Genomic DNA, 16,182 nt, shown 5'->3' with positions numbered 1-16,182 from the left:
ATTAGAGGAGTGACATTACTGATTGACTAGAAATTTGAGGGAACTGAATATAAACACTAGCTAAGGTCACAGGGGTAGGGGACCATTATGTGTCGATCACCATGGCCTCTCAGAGGACTGCATAATCCATTTCACAGAGAAGAACAGGAAAGCCATGACAGTTTCTGGCTTACTTATGACACCAGGACATTGTGAAGTCATAACCTAAGCTAAGTAGGGCATGTACCTTGGTTGCGGGCACATCCCCAGAAGGGAGTGTGTAGGAGGCAGCTGATTGATGTTTCTCTCTCATCGATGTTTCTCTCTCATCGATGTTTCTAACTCTCTATCCCTCTCCCTTCCTCTCTGTAAAAAATCAATAAAATATATTTTAAAATATATATGTATATATATTTATGCCTATGTGCCCTTTGACCTTGATTATAGTCTCAGCAAAAGAAGTTGGCCTTTTCCCTTCTTGTTTCATAATATATCCAACTAAATAGGAATTTCTATGATGTTTAGTATGAAGAAATTGAATAGGATATGGTGGAAAATTAGAGGAGTGACATTACTGATTGACTAGAAATTTGAGGGAACTGAATATAAACACTAGCTAAGGTCACAGGGGTAGGGGACCATTATGTGTCGATCACCATGGCCTCTCAGAGGACTGCATAATCCATTTCACAGAGAAGAACAGGAAAGCCATGACAGTTTCTGGCTTACTTATGACACCAGGACATTGTGAAGTCATAACCTAAGCTAAGTTTTCCTTTTGTATTTTCTGGATTAAACATTGGGACTCCAGTAAGTCTATTTCTAACAAATCATTTCATGGCAAAATTAATGTAAACTATTTGGCCGAGGCCAGGAGATCTCAGGGAGAGTGCTGGTCTCCTCAGATTGGTCAGGAAGCAGCAGTACTGAACTTGGGCAAGCAGGCCCGGGCCACAGTAATGGAAAAAGGTCACCCGGAAAGAGTGCCATATAGTAACTCTATCTCCTGGAACAAAATAGATGTCAACAAAGACTGTCCTTATTCCTAGGGATGAAGCGAGATTTTTATTTCGAACTGATTAGATTCTATTCAGATACACCCCAGAAATTTCTCTGTGGGAAAATACACTTGTGTTCTACTGCAGATTAATTTTGCCATTTGATTCCATCAACTTATAAGTTAGAGGGAAATAGAAGCTACCCAAAGTGTGTTTTCTAAGCTTGACTATTTATCAAAATATATATCCTAGATAAATGAGGATAAATTCAGTACTTTTAAAGGAAAGGATTTCACTGACATTAATACTGGCATGGAGTGAGACAGTTAGGTGGTTTGTGATGAATTCAGAATCTACCCAGGTATTGTAGGGTCTTCTCTATAACCTGAGATGCTTTCCATCTGACCTGCTTCTTTGCCTTTGATTTCACGTAGTTCATATCAAAGTTGTGTGCTGAGCAGGTCTAATGCTAATGAGCACCAAGCACAGGAAAAAATGTGGTCATTTTCATGCATGCCACGTGTTAATTTAATCAATGGTTTAATTCACCATGGGCCGAAATAAGGTCACTCCGTCTCCTCTTGCAAACTCAAGTGCGAGTAAATTAAGATGGTGGGCCAAACACGGAGATGAACCATTCCCATCATTTTCTGTGACAAGTAATATAACTTATTTATGAAAACATACCAACAACACCTGCCATCCTAGAGTTACCCCAAAGAGAGTTCATTCTAATAGAACTGTCACAGGAGAAATTCAGTACAACATCAAAAAACAAGACTGATTTTGTGGCTTAGCTCCTCTCTAGTGCTTTATGTGAATTTCATTATTTTATATCTATTGAATCCAAACATAAGCATTGAATCCTAAGTTCATAGTTCTCATCCACTAGTAGCTGACTGGGCATGGGTGGGAAAAACAGCATATTCTAGATCCTTAGTTAGTAGCTCCTATTCATTATTCCAGTAACAATGGTGACAGTGCCAGAGCCCTGACCGTCTACCAACATTGGTTTATCAAGTGCCCGTGAGTCAGGACCCACCTTACACGACAAAAATAGACATAGTGCCTCTTAGGAAACTCAGCATAGGAGAGAAATGTGAGCTGGGAAGGAAAGTCATATAGGTATTTGGATTTTACTCTATATGGGAAAAATAACTTCTTAGTAGAATTTGAGTTTTTCTGAAAGTTCATACATGATTTGCTCTTAGTTTTGTTTTCTTAAAAGAAGGCTTTTAAGATAAGCAGGGGGAGCTGGCAATTTTGTGGACATGAACTCACACTATTTCGTGTACATTTTTTTATTGTAACACTCTCCACTTCTTCTTCACAGGAGTATAGATTTGACCGTTTTGTAGAAAATGGTAAGAAGAAAACCAACTTTTTCAAAGGAGGCAAAAGGCTGAAGCATTACATACTGCCATTTGGAATGGGAGCCAGCAAATGCCCAGGCCGATTTTTGGCAATCAATGAAATAAAGCAATTGTTAGTTGTACTTTTAACTAATTTTGATTTAGAAATAATGGATGATAAACCTGTACAACTAGACTATGGCCGCTTTTTGATTGGCATTCAGTACCCAGATTCTGATGTTTTATTTAGGTACAAAGTCAAATCTCAAAGAAGCTAAAAGGAAAGAAAAGAAATCTATCAAAACCAACCTAAACCATCAGCTCATCAATTTGTTTTTAATTTCTGCAAATGTAATTGCTTTGCTTCTATTGTTTTACAAAGTGCTAACTTTTATTTGATCTGAGATCAGTCCAGCGTGTACTTGTTCATAAAATAAAACAGGGTGGTGTTGTGAAACTGGACATCAAAATTAACATCATAATAAACTAAAAATAGTGTTTTTAAGTTTCTACATACTGTGATTTTTCACATATGATAGTAAATAAATGGCAATAAATTTAGCACTGTGGGATTTTTAAAAGTCACCTAAATTCTTCTCTAATATGTAAATACACACTTTATATACTACTGGAAATTTGTGCTGGAAATGAACAGTCTAACAACTTCCAAATTCGCAGAGAAGGAAATTAAATTTCCAGGAGATAGACTGAATGAAAATATTCCCTTCAGGTATAATATCAATAATATCTATATCACCAGGGTATGTTTTCATTACATGAGTTGTGCAGTAGATTAAATACTTCAACTTCAATATTTAATCACCCATAAATGCTCTTTATTACTTGTATACTATAGCTCAATAGAACAAAATTTATTCTGATATAAGACCACTCATGTACAAGTTAGATCTGATAAGATTTAATGTATAAGAACACACAAAACCTATTATATATTCAGCAATTGCTCTAGACATTAGTATTGGTTTATTGCAGAAACAAATGTTGAAATCATTACAGGATTGATTGTAGCATTTGGCTTTAGTAGAAACCATAAGATTATGCCAGTATTGCAATTTAGTCTTTCCTAAATGCTTCTATTTATATAAACAGAAACTAGATAGCAGTATTTGTTCTTGACACCTCACCTTTTGGACTTGGAGTTTATTTGTTTTATTTTGAATTACAACATTAGGTAATAAAATAAAATTTTATATGCCAAATGCAGCATTGTGTCCATGATTCAAAGATTTCTCGTATCAGATTACCAAGTGATTGATTGTCTGGCATCTGACATAAAATGATGATGCTCTATCTAAAGAGGCAAAACAGGTAATAAAACCCAGGTAATTCATATTGCATTAATGATAACTTCTAACATTATATAGTACTTACTATACTTAATAAGCAAATAGATTTTCTAGCATTTATTTTCTCCTTCCTGAAATACATGCTGAAGGTCCTCTAGTCTAATCTCTGCTTTTGCTTGGTTGAAGATGTTTTTGTTTTTCCCTCATTCTAGAAACATGATTTTACTACATGCACACATCTAGGTGAGAATCATTTCCTTGCAATACTTTGAAGATATTGCATGTTCCTAAGGCTTCCATTTTTTTCAAGAGGTTATAGCCTTTAGTCAGTTTAATTATCCAGTAGAAGTCTGCCCTTTCTCTCTGACAGCTTTAACATGTTCTCTTTGTCTTCAATGTTTGTAGTTTCTATTTATCATGCTTGTGATTCTTGAGACTGAGAATGTGTGTCTTTCATCAAGAATGAGATAGTCTCAGCCATTATCTCTTTGAATATTACTCTTTCCAGCTCTCCATTAGATTCTCTCACTCTATACTCAATGTTGTTTGACCTTTTCTCCCATATTTTATATTTCTTATTTACATACTAGGTAATTTCTTTAGATCTTCTAGCTTTTTCTGTGTACAATATATAGAATCTGCTCTTTAACACATCTGTTGAGTTTATTTCTTCCTTCTTTTTACTTTAACCTCAGGTTTATAGGATTGAATAATCATAGTCCTTATACCCATTAGTTCATGGTGCATAATTATAATTAGTCCAAGCAAGGCTCCTCTGGCTTTATTTACTTATTATATTTTATCCCTAACCTCCACCATCATACCCTTCCCGTCAGAGGCCAATATCTAAAGTGTTTAATGTTTATCTTTTTATAGCACATATATTATTATTTTGGGTGAATGTTTTTGATTTACACAAATGTATTTTCTATAAACCAGATCCTTCTTAATTCAATATTCCATAATGTGTATCCATCATGTTTTAATGATCTATTTACCCAGGAAACTGTTGGTAAACTCTACTTCTGTTACTTTGAAGTAGAGGCCAAAGCCCAATCTTAAACTACCCTCACTTTTCTTACCATTGCTATGCCCAGCCACCTTCCACCCTGAGTTACTGCAAATCCTGTCCTCAACCTCCATAGCGTGTGCGCACATACACGCAACTCAAGCCCTGGGCTTTATCTCCTGCCTGCCACAAAGCATGGCCCATTCATTTTGTACTAAGACAGCTAGTCCACCATATTACCTGACATGGAAACCTTCAGATTCTTAAATTCATCTTAATAGTATACTTCTGTGATGTTACAGCAGAGAAAATGCAGAAAATTATTCCATTTTAATTTATGTGCAGGGATTTAGAATAGAAAATAAGAATACATTAAATGAAAAAAAGAATAAATTAAATGGCTGAGGAAATATTATGCAAAATCAATGGACAGGAGAACCAAAACAAGAGAGTCCTATGACGGGCTTAAATCTAGTAATTAAATAGCATTTATGAATAGAAAAAAATGCCATGGTGAAATAAGTTAAAAGACATGGATTCAAGCTGTGACATAACTGGTTTGTTATGATCAACAAGTCACTTTGCTTCTCCATGTTTCATTTCCTTATTTTCAAAATAAAAATAATAAGGCCTTTCGACATCAGGGTTCATTGTGAGGATTAAATACAGTAGGAAGGTGTGTAAACATATTTTGAAAAGTGAAATGCAATATACAAATGTAAACTTGTAAAGGAGATACTTTAACAATGTTGTGCCTTTTAAAAACTACTTGTATGTATTTGTAAAAGGGAATAAGTTTTGTCATTAGTTAACGCATTATTCATTTATTTGATCAAACATTCATTGAGCATTTCCTCTGTTCTAGATATGATGTGATGCCCTAGGTTACCTTTCCTCAAGAACATACAATATATTAGGGAAAGCAATGTACTCACAACTAATTTATTGTAAATGTAGTTGTAAATAATAAATTCATCTTTTTAAAAACTATTCTAAAATTCTGTTTTATCACTTGCTCTAACCAATCTTCCATCATTAATTCCACAGTAATGTTTTATAGTGAGAAATTACTCTGTACGTAATCACACACATTAAAACATACATATCAGTTATTAAGATTGTATGGCAAAAATAACCAAAACCAAACACAGTCATTGAGGCTTCAGAATTTTTTCAAACTGTATTTTACATATTAGAAAAAAAACCATATTTTCATTTGTAAGTCTCCCCTAAGTTTCAAATGAAAGGAAACAAATAAGTAAAGATGTTGATTTGTATCAATGACCACCAGTAGTGATGCACTCAGCAAAAACTAAATGCTCTGAAGGTATTAAGATGAAAACTATTTATCGCTAAATAAGGCATGCCATAAGCAACCCACATGGGAACTTTTATCTGCCTTGTTTTGGTTTTTCTGACTGACTTCATTATATCTTCTCCATTTCATCATTAAGTTTTGGGTCACGAGTCTAAGGCAACAGAGCTTCCCAACTCAAAATCTACATGATTACTTCTGCTTATTTTCTCATAAAAAATCATTTGGGCACCTTTTCCTATACCCATCTCCTAATGTAACAGTGGAATATTAAAACCATTTTCCAAGATTAAAGCTAAAAATTATCTAGGTTTTGATCTTAGTGTAAAATAATGTCAATAATTATAAAATAAGAATTACATGCCAGTAAAATGTGCACTGTTTTAATCTATTAAATTCGCCATTGTTGCAAACGATTATTTACTTGAACTGCATTATTAGGTTTTCATATTCGCATTCTCAATTAAGAAAAAGTAAGCAAGCCAAGATTACATTCCCTGTAGCATTATTTTAAATTATAATGAGCGATTACATAAAACTCTCTGGTATTTCTCTAAAGCAATTATTACTTATTCTACTTCATAGTGTTCATCTAAATCAATGATCATTGATGTTTGAACTTTTTAGCTTTAAGTGTTTATTCTATTTATAATACCTTCTTGAGTAAGATAAATTTAATTCATGAAAAGCTCTACTACATAATTTTAAATAGGAGATAATTTGGCAATACTTATATTTAAAAATATATTTTTAGGCAGAGGAATGCTGTATATTAAAAAAACTGTTGTCCCGAATCATTTGTTTAATATTATCTTTTGATTTTAAAATGGTACATATGTGGATTTATGAGAAAGCGTACTATCTTAAGATTGTAGGTAAGAAAAATGCTTTACAACAGGAATTCAATAAATCAATTTTTAAAGCACAGACGAATGACCATGTCTTCTTATTTCCCTATTAGGAACATGTTAGACCTGATTACAAGTGACAAATTATTTGGGAAATAATTTTGCTGTCAGAATAGCCCTACATCCTCATCCCCTCCACACATACATATATACGTATGTTTTTATTTCCTGATACTCTCCTTAAAAGAATATTAATTGTTATACTCAGTATTTTTCCAATATATTTTAGCTTATTTATTTATGTGGGAAATAAACATAGATCCAAGAAATATCAGTGACTAATAAGCTTTTTTATTTTTAAATATTTTATTGACTGATTTCAGAGAAAGGAGAGAGAGAGAGAGAGAGAGAGAGAGAGAGAGAAACATCAATTTGTTCTTCCACTTATTTTTACATTCATTGGTTGCTTTGCATGTGTCCTGACCAGGGATGAACCCGCAGCATTGGCATACGGGGATGATGCTCTACCCAACTGAGCTACCTAGCCAGGGCCATAGTAAACTTTTTAAAAATATATATATCTTACTGATTTTTTACAGAGAGGAAGGGAGAGGGATAGAGAGTTAGAAACATCAATGAGAGAGAAACATCGATCAGCTGCCTCCTGCACATCCCCCACTGGGGATGTGCCCGCAACCAAGGTACATGCCCCTGACCGGAATCGAACCTGGGACCTTTGAGTCCGCAGGCCGACGCTCTATCCACTGAGCTACCCAGCCAGGGCCATAGTAAACTTTTTAATACGTTTCTTTTAACCTGGCTGACCTTGCTAGGCTACAATTCTTCATAATTGTTATTATTCTGTGGAGACATATGTAAGAACAAGAAAAGGGAGAGAGATTTCTATTAGATGTGGTCTTTGTCTTCTGCAGATCACTTTACCACAAATAATGAATAAAACAACAATATTTGGGCAGTATTCTATTTATTCATAAAGCTAAAATTCAAACTGTATAAAAGCATATTGTACAGAATGCTGTTGATGAAAAATGAAATGTGGCTCCTTCAGTTACTGGCCATACAGAATTTCACTGGGATACTTGGCTTTTCCAATAAACACCCCTGTGAGTCATTGTTTTAAGGGAATTTGCCTTAGACGCAGAAAGTGTTTGTGTGCATTTGAACTAGTCAGTGCAGTATTGTTTAATGATCAGGGTAAATTGTGTCCTTAAATGAAGAGTCTATGGAATAATTATTTTTGTTTTCAGTTTTACTCTAAAAAGCATTTATTGAGTAAACAAAAATTTTGGAGAATTCTCTATGGATTTAACCATGATCATGTAAGTAGAAATGTGCATTTTCTACTCAAGGTGCAGCTGGATAGAGGAAATACACCATGGTCATGCTGGATAATTTTAAGTTTGATACAGTTTACTGTTAATTATTTGAGGCATAGTTTATGTTCTCAGTTTCTAACTATAATCATTTTTATAAGGAGAGCATGATATATTGCAGACTACACAGAAAGTAAATGTTGAGATAGCATTTTATTTCCCTTACAACATTTTGTGCTTATAGGAGAAACTAGAGGGAATGTGAGTAACAAATAAAGGTACTAATATCTAATGATTTATCACTGAGTCAAATTTAAACACTTAAAAATATAAAGTGTGTATTAGTTGGAGATTTTTTGTTTGCAAAAGAATATTTACTCCATATTACTTTTGTTTCTAAGAAATAGCTATTGTTAATATAAAATATATGTAATTATTACATGAAAACCCACATAAATGCTTTGTATATTTAATGCTTAAATGAAATGTACTTTTATTCCACAACTTTTAAAAACTGGCCAATATACTTAAAGTTTTGTAAATGCTTTGCTTTATACTTTAAATGAAAATTTTTTTAAGTATTTGAAATCACTTTTGAATTTTCTATGAATCTAAAAGTTTACAAAAAGGAGTATTTCCTTTGTGTTTTGAAATTAGGTATTCAGTTTTTTAAATGTCCTCTTTTGAACCAAATCTAGCTTACAGAAAAGCTGTAAAATAGTACTTATTTTTAAAGAAGGAAGTCCTCATACTAAACAATGCTTGCAAAAAGTTAAACTAAAGAGTGGTCCTAGGACTTTGCCTGTGAAGATCTTAGTTCACCTTTGACCTTTGGTGGATGGTCATCCACAACTACTACCCTCTAGGGAAACATACTGTGCAGAGCAGTGGAACAGCGGAAATAATTCGACTTTGTATGCCACTCAGATCCTCCATATGTCAATGAAGTGTCTTGTTTTCATTAAAATTTTTCCTAAATGTTAAAAAAAAATAGCTTACTTTGTTGAGTAATTCCAGATTTTACTTAATTTCACTCTCTTGAGAAATCTACACTTTAAAGATATGTATGTCTGATGTTTCTCCAAAAAAAAAAAAATGGGTTATTCCCTGACCCTGCTTCCTTTTCTCCTCCATGGCTCTTCATGTTCTGTGGAGGCCTGGCTAGGAAGTCTCCGGTGGAGGCCACAGGCTCATCCTGGCACCTGAATTTTGAACATACCTCTGCAGAGAGACTGTACCTGGCAGATGTAGCTATACTTACTTAAAGAGACAGTACATAATCTGAGGCTCTCCCATAATAAGTGATTATTTGTCTTCTCTTTTCAAAGAGTAGATAAAGGATATTTAACAAAGAAATCCTTATACCAAGTTCTTCAGTAATTGCCAGAGCAGATAAATACATAAAATGAGGTTAGGCTATGAAGCACTTTAATGTTTAAATGTAAATTCTCATCTCTAAACATCTCTATTAACCTAGCAGATTTGAGTTGCAACCATCCTCCTAATAAAATATGAAATCTTTTAAGATTGCCAAGCATTTGTAAATAATGGATCCTTTAAATATCCCTGAACTTTATTCTAAAACTTATAAGGAGAAATAATAATTGCTTTATATAACCACTGATACCATTTTAGCATTTGATGAAGATGTTAATTTATGGTTGGTTAGCAGTTTATGGCAGTCATTAGTTTTTCAGTTTGGTCCACATTAGAAATCTATTTTTCTTTTTTATTTTAATCTGAGACAATTATATAAAGATATGGTTATGTTTTATCTAAAATGTATCATTCTACTATAGCATTTCAAATTATTCACAGATCATAGTTCTTATATGTGCATATATGAATTTAAAAATACAGCAATAAAATGCTTGAAACAGATCATAAATTTGCTTCATATTTTATTGCATCTCTGAATCAGGTTGAGAAGACAAGGGCAACTATGGTCTTTGGGAAAGAATTAACTCTTTCCCCAACTGGGAAGGAGAATGATAGCACAGTGTGCATAATTAAAGCCAACTTCCCCCTCAAAGCATCCTGGGGACTTGTAAGATAGGTTTGTCCATCCTATGGGGGGGAGGGGGGGAGAAGAGAGGCATGGTGAAGTTAACTGCCAAATCCTCCTTTCCCTTGCAGTCTAACCTTCCCAGCACAGTCGTTTCTCTTCCGGAGCTTTCTAATCTGAATTTGTGTATTGCCCAAATTAGAGAACACAGAGGAAGGGAAGGGGAGAAAAGTCCAGGCGCGAAGGCACAGGCACTCAGGGGTACTCATTTCGCAATGGTCCAGAAGGCTCCTGACGGTGTTAAAACCAGTCATCTAGAAAAAGTGGTAGAATTTAACCCAAATCAGAAAGCCAGCAAAGAGTTTCCCTGAAAGCAAAGGGGTCCTTGGGGGATAAAACTGGGGCGCTTTTGTAGCATTCCTGGTTGTGGCGCGGCTGCGGGGTGATCTTGACAAGCCTGGCATTTGCACGTGAGCCCACCAGGCCGCGGGGGTGCCGGGGACAACCCGATCCTAGTGCCACCTCTCGAAAGAGTTTGACGCAGAGTCCCTTAAATTCGCTTTTTGTCCCTATGAACTTGGAGGTTGGATGGCTTTGCACCCGCAGGAGGGACCCGGAAGGCCAGTCCAGGGGCGCTTTGCGGGTGCGGATCCCGAGTCCCTCCCGAGGCGCAGCGCGAACTGAGCAGCGCTGTGGGCGCGCTGATTGAGGGCGTCGTTCTGTCTGCAAACTTGGGCTGGCTGAGCTGCAGGAATAGCATCCCGCTCCCTGCCTTCCCAGGTCCCAGCACCAACACTGGCCCGGGGGCGATGCAGACAACCGGTCCTCCGCACAGAACCCTGGTTCTAGTAAACACGTTACCAATCGCTCGGAAGAGCCAGAGATCCCGCGGGGAGAGAAAGACTCTTCACTGGAGAGTTGCTTTTCCTCTTAAACTAAGTTACTGTCTCCTCGTTTTCCCTCCTGTTCCCCTACCGTCTACGGTGCCCAAAGTCTGATATAAAAAGGCCAAATTTAAAGCAACCTGCAGCTCCTTGGCTTGGCGATCAAGGGGCCTCCGAGTTATAAATGCCAACACAGAGCGCGCAGGAAACGGGCTCATTTATTTTGCTCACACAACAAAAAAATGTTAATTGATGTAAAGTTGCTTGGCACGTGGATAATTTAGTCTGACCCACATTTTAATTAAAAGAAAACTTATGATGTTTCTGATGTTCATCTTTTGCCATTTAATTTTGTTTAGAGGCGCCATCGTGTAGTTGACAGCCCTCCTCACCCAACCCACATTTCATTAAAACTTTTACTAAGGATCCTCGCCTGACCAGGATTCATTACCTCCCGCCACACGTTCGGGTCTCCACTCGCAGGCTGCGGCCGCCACAGTGCGCTGCGAGCCGGGAAGTGAACTCTCATCATTATTTTTCAAAGTCTGGGGAAGTGTGTTGCCCTTTTTTCCTAGTGGTAATTAGTTACCATAGCATCTAATACGCAAATGTGCCCAGAGCACACCATTAACAGTTAAACGGAGGATTCAATTTAACACATGATTATATCTTTCATAAGTCATTACATTGGAGAAGTCAATGCCACTCATGCTGGAACGATCTCAAGGTCCAGGGCGCGCAGAAAGGTTCGGTTCAGGCGTCCGAGACCAAGAGGGCCTAGAGAAGGGAAGCCCGTGAGACTAGCCCTCCCTCCACCCCAGTGAGCTGTTAGCGGTAAAGAGGGGAGATGAGTCCGGTAGAAGGGAGACGAATTTAGCTCAATACAAGGTCTTGGAGGGGATGCCCAGCTGCGGGGTGGAGTGCGCACTACGAGCGCGCGCACACACACACACACACACACACACACACCCACACACACCCGGCAGGCGAGTTCTTCAAAGATGATCATTTGCTGGTCCTGTAGGAGTCCGAGAAAAGCCCCCGCGCTTCTGTCTGTGCCCAGTGTCAAACTGGAGGTGAAACCTAAGAGGGAATTAGAATTAGAGAAGGAAATTGAAATTAGAGAGTAATTGGAAAAGGAAACAGGTGGAATAAAGGCCAAGTGGGATTCTGGGTCCGCGTTTGGCCTCATCTGCCCACTCTCAATTCCTAAGACACCAGAGCAGCAGCGGGATCCACCCGCGATGCGCCTGGAGAAGCACCCCAAGGCTCCTGGGTGTCGGAGGGGCTCAGGGCGGCCAAGGCTCACTGGCCCTGGAGTAAGCCAGTCTTAGGGGCCAGGCCAGCCTGTCTGCCCTGTTCCATGGGCACTTAGGCAAGACCTCCCTGCCTCCCCCGCCCCACCCCCTCCCCCTTGCTCACTCACCAAGTTCCCAACTGGATACTCCAAACTGGAAGGACCTCTGGGGCCCACAAATGTGTGGTCTAACTTCCCAGATTGGGCCAAATTCAGGATTCAACCCTCAGAAGAAAAGCCACCGGGGTTTGGCCCGACCGGTGGGGGAAGAATTCTCTCTCCAACGCTCAGTGACCTTCTCTAAAAGCTGCTGCTGAAGAAACTTTGGAAAGGTTGGGATTAGGGCAGAAAAGGCCACCTAAGTAAATCACCAAAACCCCCTTCCCAGTTCCTTTCAGGTATCTCACGTTCATCCCTAGAACAACATGCTGGTCAACTTCTGGATTTGGAAAGAGAAATGATTGGTTTGAATTTATCAAAATAAAAAGAAATGTTATTAAACTGCTTTTAATAATTGCACATATTCCTCTGACATTTTGACTTATTCCCAACATCCTCTTTTTTCCTCCATCCCTATCCATTTCAAGTCTATTTAAGGACGAAAAGTGGAGATTGAGTTGTTAAAGGGTGAACTTCTGAAGCTCAAGAATTATTATTTGTACAATTTGTAATAATAGTTGAACAGTACAGAGGTTGCAGAGGAAGTATTTCAAGGAGGCCTATTTAATAATGAGAAACGCTAAGCAGTAAATCTTGCAGCAAATGTGTCCCCTACAATGTTAATATGCAAAAAGGAAAAAAAATCGACTGATGGTGGCTGTGTTTAATTCCTAATCAGAATGATGGACAGCAGGGCCAGAACAATACAAACTAATGGCTGTGTTGCTGATCACTTTACCCCTTGATTAAAGACACCCAATTATGGCGCAGAACAGTGTCGTAATTATGTTTCTTAATCACATCCAGGAGGTTTAATTGCCTTAACGATGTGTTTCATTAAATGAATTTAGGTATTATAGTCGACAGTTTTCATACACAGTTGTTTTCAAATTAACATAATATTAGACATCGTCATGGAAATTGTTTTAATAATCATAATTAGATGCACCCAGGCTTTGTCTGGTAAATGCTAAGAGATGGGTCTCCTCCAGCCTGGGGGCTGCCCTGGTCTCTTCCCTCCCTCTACCCCCACTCCCAGACTGGGAGGGCTTCAGCTTCAAGGCCCTTTGCTGTTATGTTTTCTGAAAAGTTACAGGTTCTGATTAATCCTTTTTGATGGCAAGTGGAGCAGAAAATATCCTCCCTCACCCCCCACTAAGTTTGATGGCATTTAGGAACATCATTCTGAGCTGAGGCTATACAGACAAATATGCGTTTAGCAAACTGCCTAGGAAAGAAGCACGGTACCTTTGCCACCACCGTCCCTATAACCTCCACAATAAACATCAAACCTATATTTGTGGGTGTTATTCAGGCCCAAATCCAAGTCTATACAGACATTCTTTAATAGAATCAATGCCCAATTTATCCAAACAGAGTCCCTAAATATCTCATTAATAAGCAACACTGTGAAGCTTTGAAAATCTCTATGGGCACTGTTTACACTTACAACTCAACCTGGTTGATTCTTCTGTCAGAAAACAATGTGCACAGCCACAATAAAAGTCATCCTCCATGAATTCAAATCCATCCCTTCTCCTTGGCTTTTGGGCAAGAGGGAAACAGAAATTTTGATCAAAACTCTTTAAGAAACTTCACCATCTTTGATGGGTTCTAACATGGTTAACAAGGCCACCAAGTGGGAAAAGAAGTCCAGGGACAGCATGGCCTTCAAAGTTATGCCAGCAAACAAACTCTGGACCTTCCCTGGGTCTTACCACTGACCCCACTGCTCTCTCCCCCAATGACCACCAGGCCCAGCCATCATCTTTTGAACAAGTAAACAAGAGAACTAGTCACTCCTCTTTGTATATCCCTGACAAAACTTTACTTCTCTGAAACTCCTTTCTTTTACGTTATCTTTCAAGCCAAAAGTAACACAGAAGAGAGGTGACTGCTCCTCCCACAAAGCACAGCATAATAAAATGTTTGATCAAAATATTTTAATAAAGATTCTTTCTGACATAGATACACATACAAATGGTTGTACATAGCTGTCATAGTCTGATTGACCTATTGAATATATATCATTCTTTATACATCCAAAACCCACCAATAGATCCATCACAGCTCCCAGCTCGCCATAACCTGACAAACTAAACTTGTATTATCTGCAAGGAGTGGAAAATAGCAGGACTCCATTTTTTTTTAAAAAAAAAGGATTTCTTGATTTTTGTAGGATAGGAAGGCAGGCAAACAGCCATGCAAACTAAAACCGAAAGCTCACTTTGGGTAAATAGCTTCTTGCTCTTCCTTAGCTTTGTTTTTAAATTTTATTTTATTTTTTCTTAGAAAAATAACAAAGGATTTCACACCATAGGCAAATCAAACCAGTCTTTTAACTTAAATAATTCTCCACAATTAAAATAACTTATATATGTACATATATATTAAAAGCAATTAAATTAGAGCTTTTAAAAATGCACAGCACAGCCTGGAAAAATATTTGCTTAGCATGGTCTTACTTATAGGTTCTATTGCTGTGATGTTTTTCCCTTTAAGAATGCAAAGGAGTCCCCTTTCAAAAAAAGAGATCAATTCGTTCATCAATTAAGAATACACCTTTCCTGTAATTTTTGGACTGAAGCAATTTATTAAAGCTCAATTTAAATACAGGGATGACGCAACTGAAAAAAATCCAGGTGACCTTTGATAAACCTAAGCGGCTCAGATACATCAATAGGTCTCTTCATACTTGTTGGCAAATAAACCTTTTAAACACTTGGCACACAGTATAAGTTAATCTATAAAACAGAATTTTAGAGGCATTAAAAAAATCTGCACATAAGACCCATGACCTTACACATGATAAATACTGTTGATGTGGGTCATTGAAGAATAACAAATAAATACCATGAATGGTTAATACATCATTGCAGAGTGGAAAGTAACAAGGTGCACATAAATATTTTTAAATGCAATTCTTTCAGCCACAGTTTTTTTTTTTTATATCACTCTTGCCAAAAACTTTTGAGCGTTTTCACAGTTCAGAGACAATAAAAAATACAAGTCTTTCATAGCAACGTGTCTCTCCCTTTTTTCTTTTCACTTAAATAAATCTACCTTCCATGTTTTTCTCCTGGCTCAGAATCAAAATTTATTTTCAAGTGCCCTTTCTGATTTGTCTGAATGAATATTCCGTCCTACAAGCCACCCAACCCCAGACTCCTCTCCCCCTCAGCACTAGCCAAATTCACAATTATTAGTAAGATTAGTATCAATACTCTCCACACTTTATACCCAAGCGACTACTTTTCAAACTTATTTTTAACCTTAAAGCAAAACTGCTTCCTGGCGTCCTAGGCTGCCACCAAAGTTGCCACTTTTCTGAGAAAAAAGACATCCATACTTCAGCTCAACTCCACCTCCTTCCTCCCTCCCTCCCACTCCGAAGACCGAGATTCTGGGGATGTCAAGGCTCAAGTCCCGTGTGTCTCTGATACGTCTCCTCAGTTCTCGCCTCTGCTTTGTTTGCTCTGCAAATGTTTCACAACTACCAGAGGACTGAAATAAAGGGGGTGGGGGCAGCGTTTCCCTTTCCTCTAGCTTTTGGGTCGGTCTTATGTTTCTCAGGGGGGTGTTTAAGGCTTCTCCGTGCACTGTTTGCAGAGGCTGGAGGAGACGCTGTTGAACAGGGCGCACTTCTCCGGGCAAGAGGCAGCCGGGGGCAGCCCGGCGCTGAACGGGTAGCCCGC

At 37.8% G+C, this 16,182-nt stretch overlaps 2 protein-coding genes across 7 annotated transcripts in view; one reads left to right on the top strand and one right to left on the bottom strand.

Moving 5' to 3' along the window:
• The window catches only part of LOC102240967 (25-hydroxycholesterol 7-alpha-hydroxylase), an 82,739-nt gene extending 75,852 nt beyond the window's left edge, over positions 1–6,887 (top strand). For 2 of the 6 annotated variants that reach the window (XM_014540378.1, XM_014540381.1), the window contains one exon: positions 2,311–3,553. In XM_014540378.1, coding sequence (XP_014395864.1) covers positions 2,311–2,607 — 297 coding nt within the window. In that variant the 3' untranslated portion in view covers positions 2,608–3,553. The other 4 variants (XR_001362273.1, XR_001362272.1, XM_014540389.1 and 1 more) reach the window with 4 other exon arrangements.
• Positions 6,888–14,413: 7,526 nt separating this feature from the next.
• Positions 14,414–16,182, bottom strand: part of BHLHE22 (basic helix-loop-helix family, member e22) — an 8,017-nt gene continuing 6,248 nt past the window's right edge. Inside the window, exon 6 of the mRNA XM_014540417.1 lies at positions 14,414–16,179. Within this exon, the coding sequence (XP_014395903.1) occupies positions 16,069–16,179 (111 nt within the window). The 3' untranslated portion in view covers positions 14,414–16,068. The remainder of the gene's footprint in view (positions 16,180–16,182) is intronic.

Source organism: Myotis brandtii, unplaced genomic scaffold (genome assembly GCF_000412655.1).
Source record: "Myotis brandtii unplaced genomic scaffold, ASM41265v1 scaffold1053, whole genome shotgun sequence".
In the NCBI taxonomy this organism is placed as follows: domain Eukaryota; kingdom Metazoa; phylum Chordata; class Mammalia; order Chiroptera; family Vespertilionidae; genus Myotis; species Myotis brandtii.
The sequence above is the reverse complement of the archived record's forward strand: the minus strand, read 5'-3'. Positions and strand labels throughout refer to the sequence as shown.